Source organism: Nematolebias whitei, chromosome 3 (assembly GCF_014905685.2).
Source record: "Nematolebias whitei isolate Nwh7 chromosome 3, NemWhi1, whole genome shotgun sequence".
NCBI lineage: Eukaryota > Metazoa > Chordata > Actinopteri > Cyprinodontiformes > Rivulidae > Nematolebias > Nematolebias whitei.
Genome location: NC_056500.1, coordinates 53,225,626 through 53,240,772, shown reverse-complemented (window position 1 = coordinate 53,240,772; position 15,147 = coordinate 53,225,626). Strand labels below are relative to the sequence as shown.

At 39.5% G+C, this 15,147-nt stretch overlaps 1 protein-coding gene across 1 annotated transcript in view; it reads right to left on the bottom strand.

The window, feature by feature from the left end:
- The window catches only part of wwc3 (WWC family member 3), an 84,002-nt gene that overhangs the window by 6,278 nt on the left and 62,577 nt on the right, over nucleotides 1-15,147 (bottom strand). The window contains exons 15-19 of the mRNA XM_037674370.1: nucleotides 10,286-10,433; nucleotides 10,047-10,211; nucleotides 9,883-9,975; nucleotides 9,570-9,800; nucleotides 9,370-9,497 (exon numbers count right to left, since the gene is read on the bottom strand). Of these exons, the coding sequence (XP_037530298.1) occupies nucleotides 9,370-9,497; nucleotides 9,570-9,800; nucleotides 9,883-9,975; nucleotides 10,047-10,211; nucleotides 10,286-10,433 (765 nt within the window). The remainder of the gene's footprint in view (nucleotides 1-9,369; nucleotides 9,498-9,569; nucleotides 9,801-9,882; nucleotides 9,976-10,046; nucleotides 10,212-10,285; nucleotides 10,434-15,147) is intronic.

The following is a 15,147-nucleotide window of genomic DNA, read 5'->3' as shown; positions in this document are numbered from 1 at the left end:
TGTAGTGAACTAGGCCTGAGGTCAAAGTCCTGACCTTAGGGACCTTATGGGACAGAAACTGTCATTTCATTGATTTGAATTCAGAAATACAGGTTGACCCATCCTGAGACTTTCTTTCTTGAAAATTCAAGTGAAAGAACACTCTCTTTTCTATTATCATTACTATTTTACAAATGTTTGATAATCAAAGTGTTTTAGTTCAAACCATTTTAGATGTTGTAGTGAACTAATCATTTTTAATTAACTGTGAAACAGTAATAATGATTTTTAATCCTCATGCAAAGTTAGAATTCATGTTAAGGTCTGTTACAGAGTAATTATACATTTTCTGATTTTCTGTCTTTGAATGAGCAGCGTAAGTTGGTCCAAGGTTGGAGTCAAACGCAAACAAGTGTTGGAACGAGCTGTCATGTTTTTAAATCCTCTCAGACGTAAATAGAGAAGCTGACACCTGTTTTCCGCCAACTCGTCTAAATATTCCTCTCGTCTGTCTGAAAAACATTTTCAATCTGTTCCATAACATTCTTGCTGTTTTTCTAACTCCTAGTGACCTCTTACGTCACAAAAACACACCCCTGTCTGGTTGAAACGACCAATCAGGAAACTCCCAAGTGAACCGGAAATAGAGCTCTTTAAAGGTTGGTACTTCCTAGTTCAACCCAGTCGAGTTTGGAGTCGAGTCCAGTTGGAGTCGGGTGGAGAGTTTGTAGCTCCAGTTGTTTGGGAGAACAGAAGTCCAGCCATGATTCAAAGCTCTTCCGAGTATTGGGGATTATGACATCTTCCACCTCTGAGTGGAACTCTGACGGACTCCACTCATGTGAAGTCCACTCGTGAGGTGAACTTGTGTCGAACAAGTATCGTCACTACTTCGGACGATTCACAGCTGTTCCTACGGAGACGCTGAAAGGGTGCGTTAAATGGAACTTCGTACCAGGGAGACATCTCCAGGTAAAAGAGTTGATTTATACCACCTAAGTGTACTGGGGGAAGAAGCTGGGAACTCACCGGAGAGTGCCGTTCTGTTGCCGACACAAACAACTCCCTCACCCATCTTTTTCTCCCTCTAAACTTCAGCTTTCCATCTTTAAACTCTCCTATCTGCTAGAAATCATTCCAGATATTTTAGAAATGTCTGTGTAAAGTTTTCAACCATCGCCGTATGGTTAATCAAAATTGTACAGCTTGCTAAATTAGCCATGTTGTTATTTTTCATATTTTGCCAATTAATGTAAATGTGTGATGTGTTAAACTTTGATTCTGTTAATAAATGACCCACTGTCGTTGGTGAGTCAAAGATAATTAACGTTTCCGTCCACATTTTATTAAATTCAATGCACATTATATACAGTCCAGAAAAATGAAAGAATCCGTTTAATTTATGAATATATCTCATGCATATGTTCATCTACAATGGCGTCTTTGTTAGCAAAATATGAGTGTATCTTTGATCTAATCAGGATAATTAGCTACCTTCTCTTGATCAGCATCTGATGCTTATCAACATATCTGTGTTTCATCCAAATAGCTTATACTTTGTTAGCATGCTAACCAGCATGCTAGGCTAACACCTTAATTTCCTGTCCAATCTCTCTACACCTGACCTTGGCAAGGCACTGATGTTATCTCATGGTAACAGCTTATGCTAATGCAAAGCTAACACGCTAATGCTATCAACTCATCTTTGATTTGATCAGGCTAATTAGTTACATTACCTGCGTTGGCAATGCAGGTAATGTATTTACATACTAGGGGTTGAACGAGTATATAATTTTTAAACTCGACATTAACATAATAAAACCCGAGTAGAACTCGAGTATTTGATGACATCATAGATCTCAAGATACATAAATAAATAAATAAATAAAACCACAAAAAAGGGTAATTATTTACAAACAAACAAAAAAAAGACCAACAAAACATTGGGAGCGTATATTATGCTCCTACCATTTATCATACTGCAAATAAGTCACAGGAAAAACTAAACTATTAGTTATTATTATTAAACTGCAAACGTGAAGAAACGTGTCAAAAACGAAACTTAAACCGAAACTGGTTCTGGTTCGGTGGATTGGACCCGGTTTTACACCATACTCCATGACCTGCAATAGTGCAACACCGCCCCCTACGGTCATACAGTGGTCACATAATATGACGTCACTACGGTTACTCGACGTAACATTTGATAGATGTCCTAGCAATCGATGAGTAGATTACTCGAGTACTCTGTTAATGCCCTATTACATACATACAAACCTACATTTTCAGGTAGTGCAAAGGCACTGCATCACAATGCACTGCCTTGCATGTTGAATCAAAATGGCTCCAAATGTTACTCAGTTTCTGTGAGGAGTTTTCTCCAATTCATTTCCTATTAGGAAATATGGCATCTTTGTTAGAAAAATACGTCGCCATGGTAACTCCTATTGCCAAGAAAAGTAACAGCACACTTCTCGGAGCTGGACCGGTCATTTTGATATAACTTTTGTGGGGGTCCACGTTACGGTTCGGGACTCATTAACGGATACGGAATAATAATAAATAAATGCTTATTGGGTGTAGAATAGTATGTGCCTGCCATGCATTTGCATTGGCAGTCCCCAACAAAAATGTATTAAAACTTGATTAAAAAGAATAAGATAACATACCATAAAGTATAGATGTTTACCAAATTTAAAATGGAACAAAAATGAATAAAAAAACATGAGACCATGTGATTGATTTAGTACCAACTATTGTGAATAAATAAAATGTATGGGTGCAGTTCCACTGCAGGAACTTCTTCCTAGGAATCAGTGTTTTTTTTGTATTTTAGCCCCTCTTGTTTCAACTGCAGGACCTATGAACAAAACAGATACTTGGGTAGGAACTGCATTCTGAAACTGAGCTGGGCAGGGAGGTGCAACCACTGATATACTGTATTTTCCACCGTACCCATCGCACCGCCCTATAAGTTGCATTAGTCCAAATATGTGGAAGTGAAGTGGAAAGTGGGCTGACGTGGCACGTTCGTGGTGAGACGTATTGTGTCACTTCCTGTTTGTCTGTAGGTAGCTTGAGTGAATTGTTTGCTCGAGTCGTCTCTGTTTTCTGGATTTATCTGTCTTTTGCACAGTTTTTCATTTTAGTTCACAAACACACTTAGTACAGTTGTTTTTCTACAGTTGGACAGTGCTTAAAACACCTCTTATCTTTCAACACTTCTCAGTTTTTATTGGTGTATTTGGCTCTGCTAGCTCCTGCTAGCGTTAGCTTAGCATGGCTGGTTCTTCTCTCCCTGCTTCCTCTGTTTTCTCTTGCTCCATGTGTCAGATGTTTAGTTACTCCTCTGCCTCCTTTAGTGGTAATGATACATGTAATAAATGTAGTCTTATGGTAGCTTTGGAGGAGAGGCTGTCTGAACTGGAAGCTCGGCTCCGTGCTGTAGAAAAATCAGTAGCTAGCCAGGTCCCCTTAGACAGCGCAGAACCACAGAGGCTAGCTCCCGTTAGCGGTCCTCCAGCAGACCCCGAGCAGCCGGGACCCCAGGCCGACTGGGTGACGGTCCGGAGAAAGCATAGTGCTAAGTCTAAACCCCCAGTTCACCACCGACCAGTTCACGTTTCAAATCGTTTTTCCTCGTTCAGTGACACACCCACTGAGAAACAGACCCTGGTTATTGGAAGCTCCATAGTCCGAAACGTGGCTTTAGGGACTCCAGCGGCCATAGTCAAATGCATTCCGGGGGCCAGAGCAGGCGACATAGAACCTTATCTGAAACTGCTGACTAAGGCTAAGACTAAATATAGTAAGATTGTTATTCACGTCGGCGGTAATGACACCCGGTTACGCCAATCGGAGGTCACTAAAATTAATGCTGCTTCGGTGTGTGACTTTGATAAAACCATGTCGGACTCCGTAGTTTTCTCCGGCCCCCTCCCCAACCTGACCAGCGATGACATGTTTAGCCGTATGTCGTCGTTTAACCGCTGGGTGTCCATGTGGTGTTCTGACAACGACGTGGGCTACATAGATAACTGGAGTTCTTTCTGGGGAAAACCTGGTCTGATGTGGAGAGATGGCATCCATCCCACCTTGGACAGAGCCGCTCTTCTTTCTAGAAATATGGCTGATTTTGTTTATCCCCCAAATTATTGACAACCCAGGGTCCAGTCCAGGAAGCAGAGTTGTAGTCCTCCACCCCTCTCTGCTGCTTCTCCTCTGTTACCCACCCACACCCCCATTGAAACAGTGTCAACTCGCCCACGGCTCAAATTAAATAAACCAAAAATCAGCTCTAAAAATATAAATCATAAACATCTGATTAAAATAAACACAGTTATTTTACCAGAGCAAAATCATAAAATCATTAAATGTGGATTATTGAACATCAGATCTCTTTCCTCTAAATCCCTGTTAGTTAATGAACTGATAACTGATCATCATATTGATTTATTCTGTCTGACAGAAACTTGGCTACAACAGGAGGATTTTGTTGGTATAAATGAATCCACTCCTGTTAATTATTTAAATGTTCATGTTCCTAGAACAACTGGCCGAGGTGGAGGAGTAGCTTCTATTTTTCAGTCAGGATTATTGATTAATGCCAAACCAGTTATTAGTTATGATTCTTTTGAATCGCTGTCCATCAGTCTTTCTCATCCAAAATGGAAATCAGAAAAGCCTCTTTTACTAGTTGTTAATCGTCCACCAGGCGCTTACTCTCAGTTTTTGTCTGAATTCTCAGAATTATTAACTGACTTATTATTAAATACAGATAAAATCATCATAATGGGTGATTTCAATATTCATGTGGATGTTGAGAGTGATAGTTTAAGCATAGCCTTTAATAATTTAATAGACTCATTTGGTTTTACCCAAAACGTCCGCACATCTACTCATTCTTATCATCACACTCTTCATTTAGTTCTGACCTATGGTGTAGAGATTAAGGACTTGGTAATAGTTCCTCAAAATCCTATTCTGTCTGACTATTTTTTAATAACCTTTGAGTTTACATTAAATGACTCCACAGTCACTGAGAGTAAATTTCATCTCAGCAGGTGCTTATCAGAAAATGCTGTAACCAAATTTAAACAATCTCTTCCATCATTGTTTTCCTCTGTCTTGCAGAGTAATGCATCAGAGAACAGAGACTTAGATCATCTAGTTGATCATCTTACAACTTCAATGCAAACTTCACTTGATAAAATTGTTCCACTGAAAAAGAAAGTAATCAATCAGAGGAAACTGGCTCCTTGGTTCAATTCTGAGTTACGTACTTTAAAGCAGCATCTAGAAACCAGGAGAGAAAATGGCGCTCTACTAATGTTGAAGAATTTTATTTAACTTGGAAAGATATTCTGCTAACATATAAAAAAGCTCTCCGTAAAGCTAGAACTTTATATTACTCATCTTTAATAGAGGAGAATAAAAATAACCCTAGGTTTCTGTTTAGTACTATTGCTAGACTAATTAAAAGTCCCATTTCTGTTGAACCATGTATCCCTACAACTATAAGTAGTGATGACTTCATGAGATTCTTTATAAATAAAATTATTTCAGTTAGAGAGAAAATTCAAACCATCCTTCCTTCTACTATCTCTAGTCCCCTGTCAAATGAGGCAACTTTAAAAATTTCACTAGAGCCTGATTTATGTTTGGACAGTTTTTGTCCTGTTGAGCTCTGAATTGTCAAAAATAATAACTTCATCCAAACCATCCACATGCCTGCTAGATCCCATCCCAACCAGACTGTTTAAAGAGGTATTTCCACTAATTAATGTCCACATTTTGGATCTACTTAATTTGTCTTTAATGGATGGTTATGTACCACAGTTCTTTAAGGTTGCTGTAATTAAACCTTTACTTAAGAAGTCTGATCTTGATTCAGAAATTCTGGCCAACTATAGACCTATATCTAATCTAACTTTCATCTCAAAAATTCTAGAGAAAATAGTTGCAGGTCAGTTGCGTGAACATCTACAAAGAAATAATTTGTTTGAAGAGTTTCAGTCAGGGTTTAGAGCTCATCATAGCACAGAAACAGCACTAGTAAAAGTCACTAATGATATTCTCATGGCCTCAGACAATGGACTTGTGTCTATACTGGTCCTGTTAGACCTCAGTGCTGCATTTGATATAGTTGATCACAATATTTTACTACAGAGGCTTGAATATGATATTGGGATTACAGGAACGGCTCTAAAATGGTTTAAATCACATCTATCTGATAGATTCCAGTTTGTAAATGTAAATAATAAATCTTCTTCATACACCAAAGTTAGTCATGGAGTTCCTCAGGGCTCAGTACTTGGGCCAATACTCTTTACTTTATATATGCTTCCATTAGGTAAAGTTATTAAACAGCATGGGATAAATTTCCATTGTTATGCTGATGACACACAATTATATTTGTCCATTAAACCCAATGAATCCAATCAGCTACTTAGACTACAAGCATGTCTTAAAGACATAAAAACCTGGATGACCCTTAATTTTCTCCTGTTGAACAGACAAGACTGAGGTTTTGGTTTTTGGACCTGAGCACCTTAGGAATGAATTTTTCAGTCTTTCTCTCTCCTTAGATGACATTAATCTGTCCTCCAGCTCTAATGTTAAAAATCTTGGTGTTATTTTTGATCAGGACATGTCTTTTATCCCCCACATTAAAAACGTTACTAGAACCTCCTTCTTCCACCTGCGTAATATCACTAACATTAGAAACATCTGATCTAAAGATGATGCAGAAAAACTGGTCCATGCATTTGTCACGTCTAGACTGGACTATTGCAATGGTTTATTATCTGGGTGTCCAAATACTTCTTTAAAACGTCTTCAGTTGATCCAAAATGCTGCTGCCAGAGTCTTAACTGGAGTTACTGGGAGAGATCATATCTCTCCAGTTTTAGTTTCTCTCCATTGGCTCCCAGTCAAATCCAGAATAGAATTCAAAATCTTACTTCTAACCTACAAAGCTCTCAACAACCTAGCTCCATCTTATATTACAGATATTATTGTTCCATATTTTCCTAACAGAGCACTTCACTCTCAGGCTACAGGTTTACTTGTGGTTCCTAGAATTTACAAAAACAGAATGGGAGGCAGATCTTTCAGTTATCAGGCTCCTCTCTTGTGGAACCAACTTCCAATCTCTGTCCGTGAGGCTGACACATTGTCCAGTTTTAAAACTAGGCTTAAGATTTTCTTTTTGCTAAATCCTATAGTTAGGGTCGGCTTGGGTTTCCTGAGCTGTCCCTTAGTTATGCTGCTATAGGCTTAGACTGCTGGAGGACAAACTGACCACAATTTTCACTCTGCTACTGTCTTTACTTACTCTGCTCAACCTGTTTTGTATTTGTAATTATTTTTTCTATCCTTAACATGTGTTTTTTTGGTCTTTCAGGTACACCTGGACCTATACCTGGACCTGGACCTATACCTGGACCTACCATTCTGTGTTCGTCTGTCTCTCCTTCCTGTCCTCTCAACCAGCTGGTCAAAGCAGATGGTCTCTTGTCCTGAGCCTGGTTCTGCTGGAGGTTTCTTCCTGTTAAAATGGAGTTTTTCCTTTCCACTGTTGCCACTGTGCTTGCTCAGGATGGGAGACTGCATCAAAGCCAAGATTCAACTTGTCTGCTGGATTCCTTAGATAGAGAACTTTACTAATTGGCTTTTATGTATGTGAAGGTTCCTGTAAAGTCCCTGAGACAACTTTGTTGTGATTTGGCGCTTTATAAATAAACTGAATTGAACTGAATTGAATATGTCTAAAATAGTGGAAAAATACATAAATATGTTGCTTCGCCGTATATGTTACATCTATTATGTGTTCCCGCTGACGTGTCGTGTGTGTTACGCATCACCGCTGACAACCTGGAAATGTGGGCCGAACCCGGAAATGTGGGCCGGTGTTGTGCCAAATATCGATGGGCTGCCAAATGGCAGCTGCGGGAGCGTTCATAGGAGGACTTTAACAAGAATTTAACAAGATTAACACTTAAAAACAATTATTTGTTTGCTCGAAATTATAGTAAAGGTGTGTCTCAGTCTAACTTTTGCTTAATAAATGCACTTTGACGATCAAATCCTCTGTATTTCAAAACCCAAGCCGCTAAAGTGGCGGGTACGCGCAGAGGTACGAGCCTCCACATTTCTTTGAAATTTAACAAGATAAGCACACACACAAGATAAACATCTAAAAACAATTATTTGTTTGCTCAAAATTATAGTAAAGGTGTGTCTCAGTCTAACGTTTGCTTAATAAAAGGACTAACTGTCAAATCAGCTGTATTCGCTGCCTCGGTTCTTGTAAACGTACTTTTTGGGGACTTTGCATTGACTTCCATTTATTTTCTATAGCCTAACCCTGACCCTTACTCTAAAGCTAACCATTACTAGTATATGTCTAACCATAACCCATTCGCAATTCACACCTTAGTCCTAAACCCAACCCCCCAACTAGACTTCTCCTTTGGTCCCCATAAAGCGCATGTGTCAAGCTCAAGGCCCGTGAGCCTAATCCGTTCTGCCATAACCATTGTTGTGACTCTCTACACCCTAGAGGGCCACAGAAACAGAACTTCAAGGTAACAGTTGTATGCTTCAATATTACTTTATCAGTCAAATCAAATCAGTTTTTATAGTTATAATGCCAAATTACTCAAACATAAAATATTTCATTTTTAGAACTAGTCATTGAATGCAGAGAAAGTTATACTTTACCAGTTTGTTAATAGGTAGTTTTATCAATACATTCTGCCATGTCCGGCCTTTTGAGGACATTCATGAGCTTGATGTGGCCCAAAACGAAAATGAGTTTGACACCTCTGCCATAAAGAGCAGTTGGTTCCCACAATGCATGATTTTTCGTAAATTTGGTCCATCCAAGGTAACCTGAAACAAAAACGCATGCATATTTCCCCCCCATTTCAACATGTATGGATGATGATGGATACTCAGCTGATCAGAAGTGTTTAGTGATCCCCTTCTCAAAGTTCAGGGTAGTTTCTAAAGGAACTCCATCAGCTGTTGTTAAAATCCAAACATCTGATAACTTAGAGTTAGCTTCAGCTTAACTACATATTTTGTTGTTTTTTGTTTTGTTTTTTGAATGTCCAGAGGACCTGACTTAACTCTGTTAGATTTTTCTACCTGGATTACTGAGCATGCATCAGGATATACCCTTGAACAATATCCTAGAAATAATATAAACTTGTTTTAACTGGCCATGAGGTAGTGCTCTGAAATATAAATGACGTTTAGACAATTGTTGTTGAAACTACAAAAAATCGTTTTCTTATATAAGTATCAGATGATCGCCGATCACCCAAAATTAAGGAAATTGTGGCTGATTTATTGTACACCCCTAGTGAAAAGGTTCCAGGTCACCTGAATGTCTGCACAGGCAGAGGCTCCTTCTGGCTCTGTCCTCGCATCTGCAGAACCTCTTTGGAAGCCTTCCTCAGCCTCCTCTCTGCTGCCTCCTCCTGACGCTGATCCTGCTTGCTTTGGTTGGCCTGTGGAGAGGCAGAACAGTCAGCTGCTGCTGCGGGACGAGGCTGACCTGAACTAGTTGTCAACATTTCTACCTGTCTCTGGGCTTCTCTGAGCAGGTGGCAGAAACGTTCGTCCCTCAGGGCCCAGTTGGGGAGCTCAGTGGCCTCACAGGACGTTGGCTCTTCTAGTCGCAGCTTGAGTTCTCTCAGGGAGCTCAGCTCCTCCATCAGCTGCTTCTGACGAGTCCTGCAAGCCTGAAGATCCAGCTCCAGGTCCAAGGAGGTGCGTATCGGCTGCTCAGCCAATGAGGAGCGGTACGACTGCTGCTCACACACACAAATACACATCTAACATACAATCAACTGACATAACCTCAAAAGACTCTCCAAAATAAATGAGTTTTGCCTGCTTATATCGCAATGTTCTTCTTTCCAATGTGTTTCTGATAAACGGTGACTTCTTTGGTAAAGTTGAACTGTCGCTGTCGCTGCGGTATAACTGCAAGAAAGGTTCAAAGTTTTAGACCACCAAACCAAAACCAATTAACAAAATTCTGAGTTTAAACTCACCCTACAGACGTACTGGTTCCGAGCGCCAGGTGAGAAGGTCTGAGAGCGAACAATGGTGCTTCCACGCATAAAGGGTGAGGCGTAGCCCCAGCGACCCGCCCTCTCTTTAGGCCAGACCTGCACTGGCTCCGGGAATGGGCCTTCTGTCATTGTGGCCTTCTCAACCTGAAATAATTTGTTAGTGGCAACTTGAAAACTTAATTCTTTCTAAAGATTAAAACAGCTGCTGAAGACTTTACCTTAATTGCAGAGAGTTTGCTCAGTGTTTTATCACAGCGCCCCCCGGTGGTGGGGTAAAGACCTTCCACACACACACCCTCTGAGCAGGGAGATGTAAATGCTGTGCTGTTACTGCAGCCGCTGTCTACAGACTGTGCCTGCCAACTCCTATAGAACACAAACAAAAAATACACACAGTCATGAAAACACACAGGCGAGATCAGGACTGGTGAACCTGCGGCTCTTTGATGGCTCATTCATTCAGCCTTTATTTAGACAGGTAAATCCCATTGAGCCTCGAGGACTCCTTTACAAGAGAGACCTGATTTCAACAAAGAATGATGACAACAATGGACAACAGCAACAACAATAAAAAGTTATAAAAAGTCATACTACAGGTTTTTTTTTATAACAAATAGGATGGCTAAAAGAAAAAGGTAACAAAACAAACAGCTAGATTCTAAGGCGAATGTAGAAAACTAAAAACAGGAACATGTCTGCTTGAGGAGAATAAAAATAACCCTAGGTTTCTGTTTAGTACTATTGCTAGACTAATTAAAAGTCCCATCTCTGTTGAACCATGTATCCCTACAACTATAAGTAGTGATGACTTCATGAGATTCTTTATAAATAAATTTATTTCAATTAGAGAGAAAATTCAAACCATCCTTCCTTCTACTATCTCTAGTCCCCTGTCAAATGAGGCAACTTTAAAAATTTCACTAGAGCCTGATTTATGTTTGGACAGTTTTTGTCCTGTTGAGCTCTGAATTGTCAAAAATAATAACCTCATCCAAACCATCCACATGCCTGCTAGATCCCATCCCAACCAGACTGTTTAAAGAGGTATTTCCACTAATTAATGTCCACATTTTGGATCTACTTAATTTGTCTTTAATGGATGGTTATGTACCACAGAGCTTTAAGGTTGCTGTAATTAAACCTTTACTTAAGAAGTCTGATCTTGATTCAGAAATTCTGACCAACTATAGATCTATATCTAATCTAACTTTCATCTCAAAACTTCTAGAGAAAATAGTTGCAGGTCAGTTGTGTGAACATCTACAAAGAAATAATCTGTTTGAAGAGTTTCAGTCAGGGTTTAGAGCTCATCATAGCACAGAAACAGCACTAGTAAAAGGAACTAATGATATTCTCATGGCCTCTGACAATGGACTTGTGTCTATACTGGTCCTGTTAGACCTCAGTGCTGCATTTGATACAGTTGATCACAATATTTTACTACAGAGGCTTGATAATGATATTGGGATTACAGGAACGGCTCTAAAATGGTTTAAATCATATCTTTCTGATAGATTCCAGTTTGTAAATATAAATAATAAATCTTCTTCATACACCAAAGTTAGTCATGGAGTTCCTCAGGGCTCAGTGCTTGGGCCAATACTCTTTACTTTATATATGCTTCCATTAGGTAAAGTTATTAAACAGCATGGGATAAATTTTCATTGTTATGCTGATGACACACAATTATATTTGTCCATTAAACCCAATGAATCCAATCAGCTACTTAGACTACAAGCATGTCTTAAAGACATAAAAACCTGGATGACCCTTAATTTTCTCCTGTTGAACAGACAAGACTGAGGTTTTGGTTTTTGGACCTGAGCACCTTAAGAATGAATTTTTCTGTCTTTCTCCCTCCTTAGATGACATTAATCTTTTCTCCAGCTCTGATGTTAAAAATCTTGGTGTTATTTTTGATCAGGACACGTCTTTTATCCCCCACATTAAAAACGTTACTAGAACCTCCTTCTTCCACCTGCGTAATATCACTAACATTAGAAACATCTGATCTAAAGATGATGCAGAAAAACTGGTCCATGCATTTGTCACATCTAGACTGGACTATTGCAATGGTTTATTATCTGGGTGTCCAAATACTTCTTTAAAACGTCTTCAGTTGATCCAAAATGCTGCTGCCAGAGTCTTAACTGGAGTTACTGGGAGAAATCATATTTCTCCAGTTTTAGTTTCTCTCCATTGGCTCCCAGTCAAATTCAGAATATAATTCAAAATCTTACTTCTAACTTACAAAGCTCTCAACAACCTAGCTCCATCTTATATTACAGGTCTTATTGTTCCATATTTTCCTAACAAAGAACTTCACTCTCAGACTGCAGGTTTACTTGTGGTTCCTAGAATTTACAAAAACAGAATGGGAGGAAGATCTTTCAGTTATCAGGCTCCTCTCTTGTGGAACCAACTTCCAATCTCTGTCCGTGAGGCTGACACATTATCCAGTTTTAAAACTAGGCTTACGACTTTCCTTTTTGCTAAATCCTATAGTTAGGGTTGGTTTGGGTTTCCTGAGCTGTCCCTTAGTTATGCTGCTATAGGCTTAGACTGCTGGAGGACAAACTGACCACACTTTTCACTCTGCTACTGTCTTTACTTACTCTGCTCAACTTGTTTTGTATTTGTAATTATTGCTTATATCCTTAACATGTGTTTTTTTTGGTCTTTCAGGTACACCTGGACCTATACCTGGACCTGGACCTATACCTGGACCTGGACCTATACCTGGACCTACCATTCTGTGTTGGTCTGTCTCTCCTTCCTGTCCTCTCAACCAGCCGGTCAAAGCAGATGGTCTCTTGTCCTGATCCTGGTTCTGCTGGAGGTTTCTTCCTTTTAAAAGGGAGTTTTTCTTTCCACTGTCTCCACTGTGCTTGCTCAGGATGGGAGACTGCAACGAAGCCAAGATTCAACTTGTCTGCTGGCTTCTTTAGATAGAGAACTACTAATTGTCTTTTATGTGAATGTTCCTGTAAAGTGCCCTGAGACAACTTTGTTGTGATTTGGTGCTATATAAATAAACTGAATTGAATTGAATTGGAACAACAAACAGGGAATCAATCATTGAAATCATCCTTAATGTGGACAAACAAAACTAAAGTAGCTTTTGAAACAATCAAACATGACATGCAAGTTGCACCATGTTTAGCAACACCAGATTATACAAAACCATTTTTTCTGTATGTTGCAAACCAACAAAACAAGTATGCATCAGCAGTGTTGATGCAAGAAACTTGTTTTGGGCGTCGAAAACAGCTGATTGCATATTACAGCACAAAGCTTGATAATGTTGTTCAAGGTTGGCCAGATTGCTACCAAGGACTAGCTGCATTACATTATGCATATGAAAAAGCATCTGTGATAACAATGGGTTATCCAGTTGTAATTTACACACACCACAAAATTACTGAACTAATAGATCAAGGAAAATTTGTGTTAACACCTGCAAGGAGCTTACAATACACACCATTGCTAACTTATTCTGATGTGACCATAAAGCGATGTTTCATGACAAATCCTGCAAATGTAGTTCCTTTTAGCTTTGAAGGAAACCCACATGACTGTGTAGCTGAAGCCACAAGATACACCAAACTGAGGCCAGACTTAGAATCTACTCCATTAGAAGAAGCAGACGTCACATATTTTGTTGATGGATCATGTTTCAGAGACTACATAGGAAACAATGCAGGCTATGCTATAGTAACAAAAGTAAATGACAGATTTGAGACAGCAAAAGCCGAAAAGTGTGATCAACCCTGTTCTACACAACTAGCTGAACTAAAAAGCTTATCAGAAGCTTGTAAATTAGCCAAAGGTAAAGCAGCCAACATTTACACTGATTCTGCATACGCACACAGTGTTTGCCATCTATTTGGTAACGTATGGAAACAAAGAGGCTTCAAGAAAACAGATGGAAGCCCTATTCAACACGGAAAACAAATGATTGAACTAATCTATGCAATGATGTTACCTTTAAAGTTAGCCATAATAAAGTGCCCAGCGCTCTGCAAGGGTAATGATGACATCATTAGAGGTAATAATGCAGCAGACGAAGCAGCAAAAACAGCCTCTAGATGTGAAGTGGCTATACTGACACCTGTAATATCATTAGAACCTGACATTACACCTGAAGACATCATTCACATCCAGAGTAATGAAACACAGAGTGAGCAACAAGTTTGGTGCCAGAGAGGAGCAACAAAAGATTCTAATAACCTATGGAGATCACATGATGGACTAATTGTTGCACCTGTGTCTTTGTTGACAACGTTGATATCAGAATCCCATGGTGTTGATCATTGTGGTCAAAGTGAAGTTGTAAATAGATTGAATCAGCAAGGCTATTGGTCACCATATTTGAGAGCATTGGTTGATGAAGTGTTGAGCCAGTGTGAGATTTGTGCTCAAAACAATGTCAGGAAAACCATAAAATCGCCTATTGGACACATTCCAGTTCCAGAAGGTCCTTTTAAACATTTGGTCATTGACTTTGTTGACACGATCAAGTCAGTACAAGGCAAGCATTACATGTTAGTGGTCGTTGACCGCTTCAGTAGATGGGTTGAAGCAACTCTGTCGAATGACCTTGGTGCAGAAACAGTTGTTAAATTTCTGGTAAGAGAGGTGATCCCACGATTTGGGATACCATCAGAAATTCTTACAATGGTCCTGCATTTGTTCATAAGATCTAAAAAGGCGTTTTGAAAAAGCTGAGAATCAAACAGCGTTTGGGAGCTGTTTATCACCCTCAGAGTCAGGGCATGGTTGAAAGACTGAATTTAAGCCTGAAATCTAAAGTTAACAAGATTTGTGCTACTACTAACCTTAACTGGGTTGATGCATTTCCACTTGCGTTAATGAGCTACCGCATGCAAATGCATAGTTACTCATTTATCACCGCATGAAATGCTATCAGGGAGGAGGATGCCGGTACCTCAGAACAGAGGCCCCCATAAGGGACCTCCGCTTGAGCAGTTCCAACTTGAAATGAAACAGTATATTAAGCAACTAACAAGCATTCACAAAGCTATTTACTTACAGGAAAAGAAAAGGGACAGGATCAGTA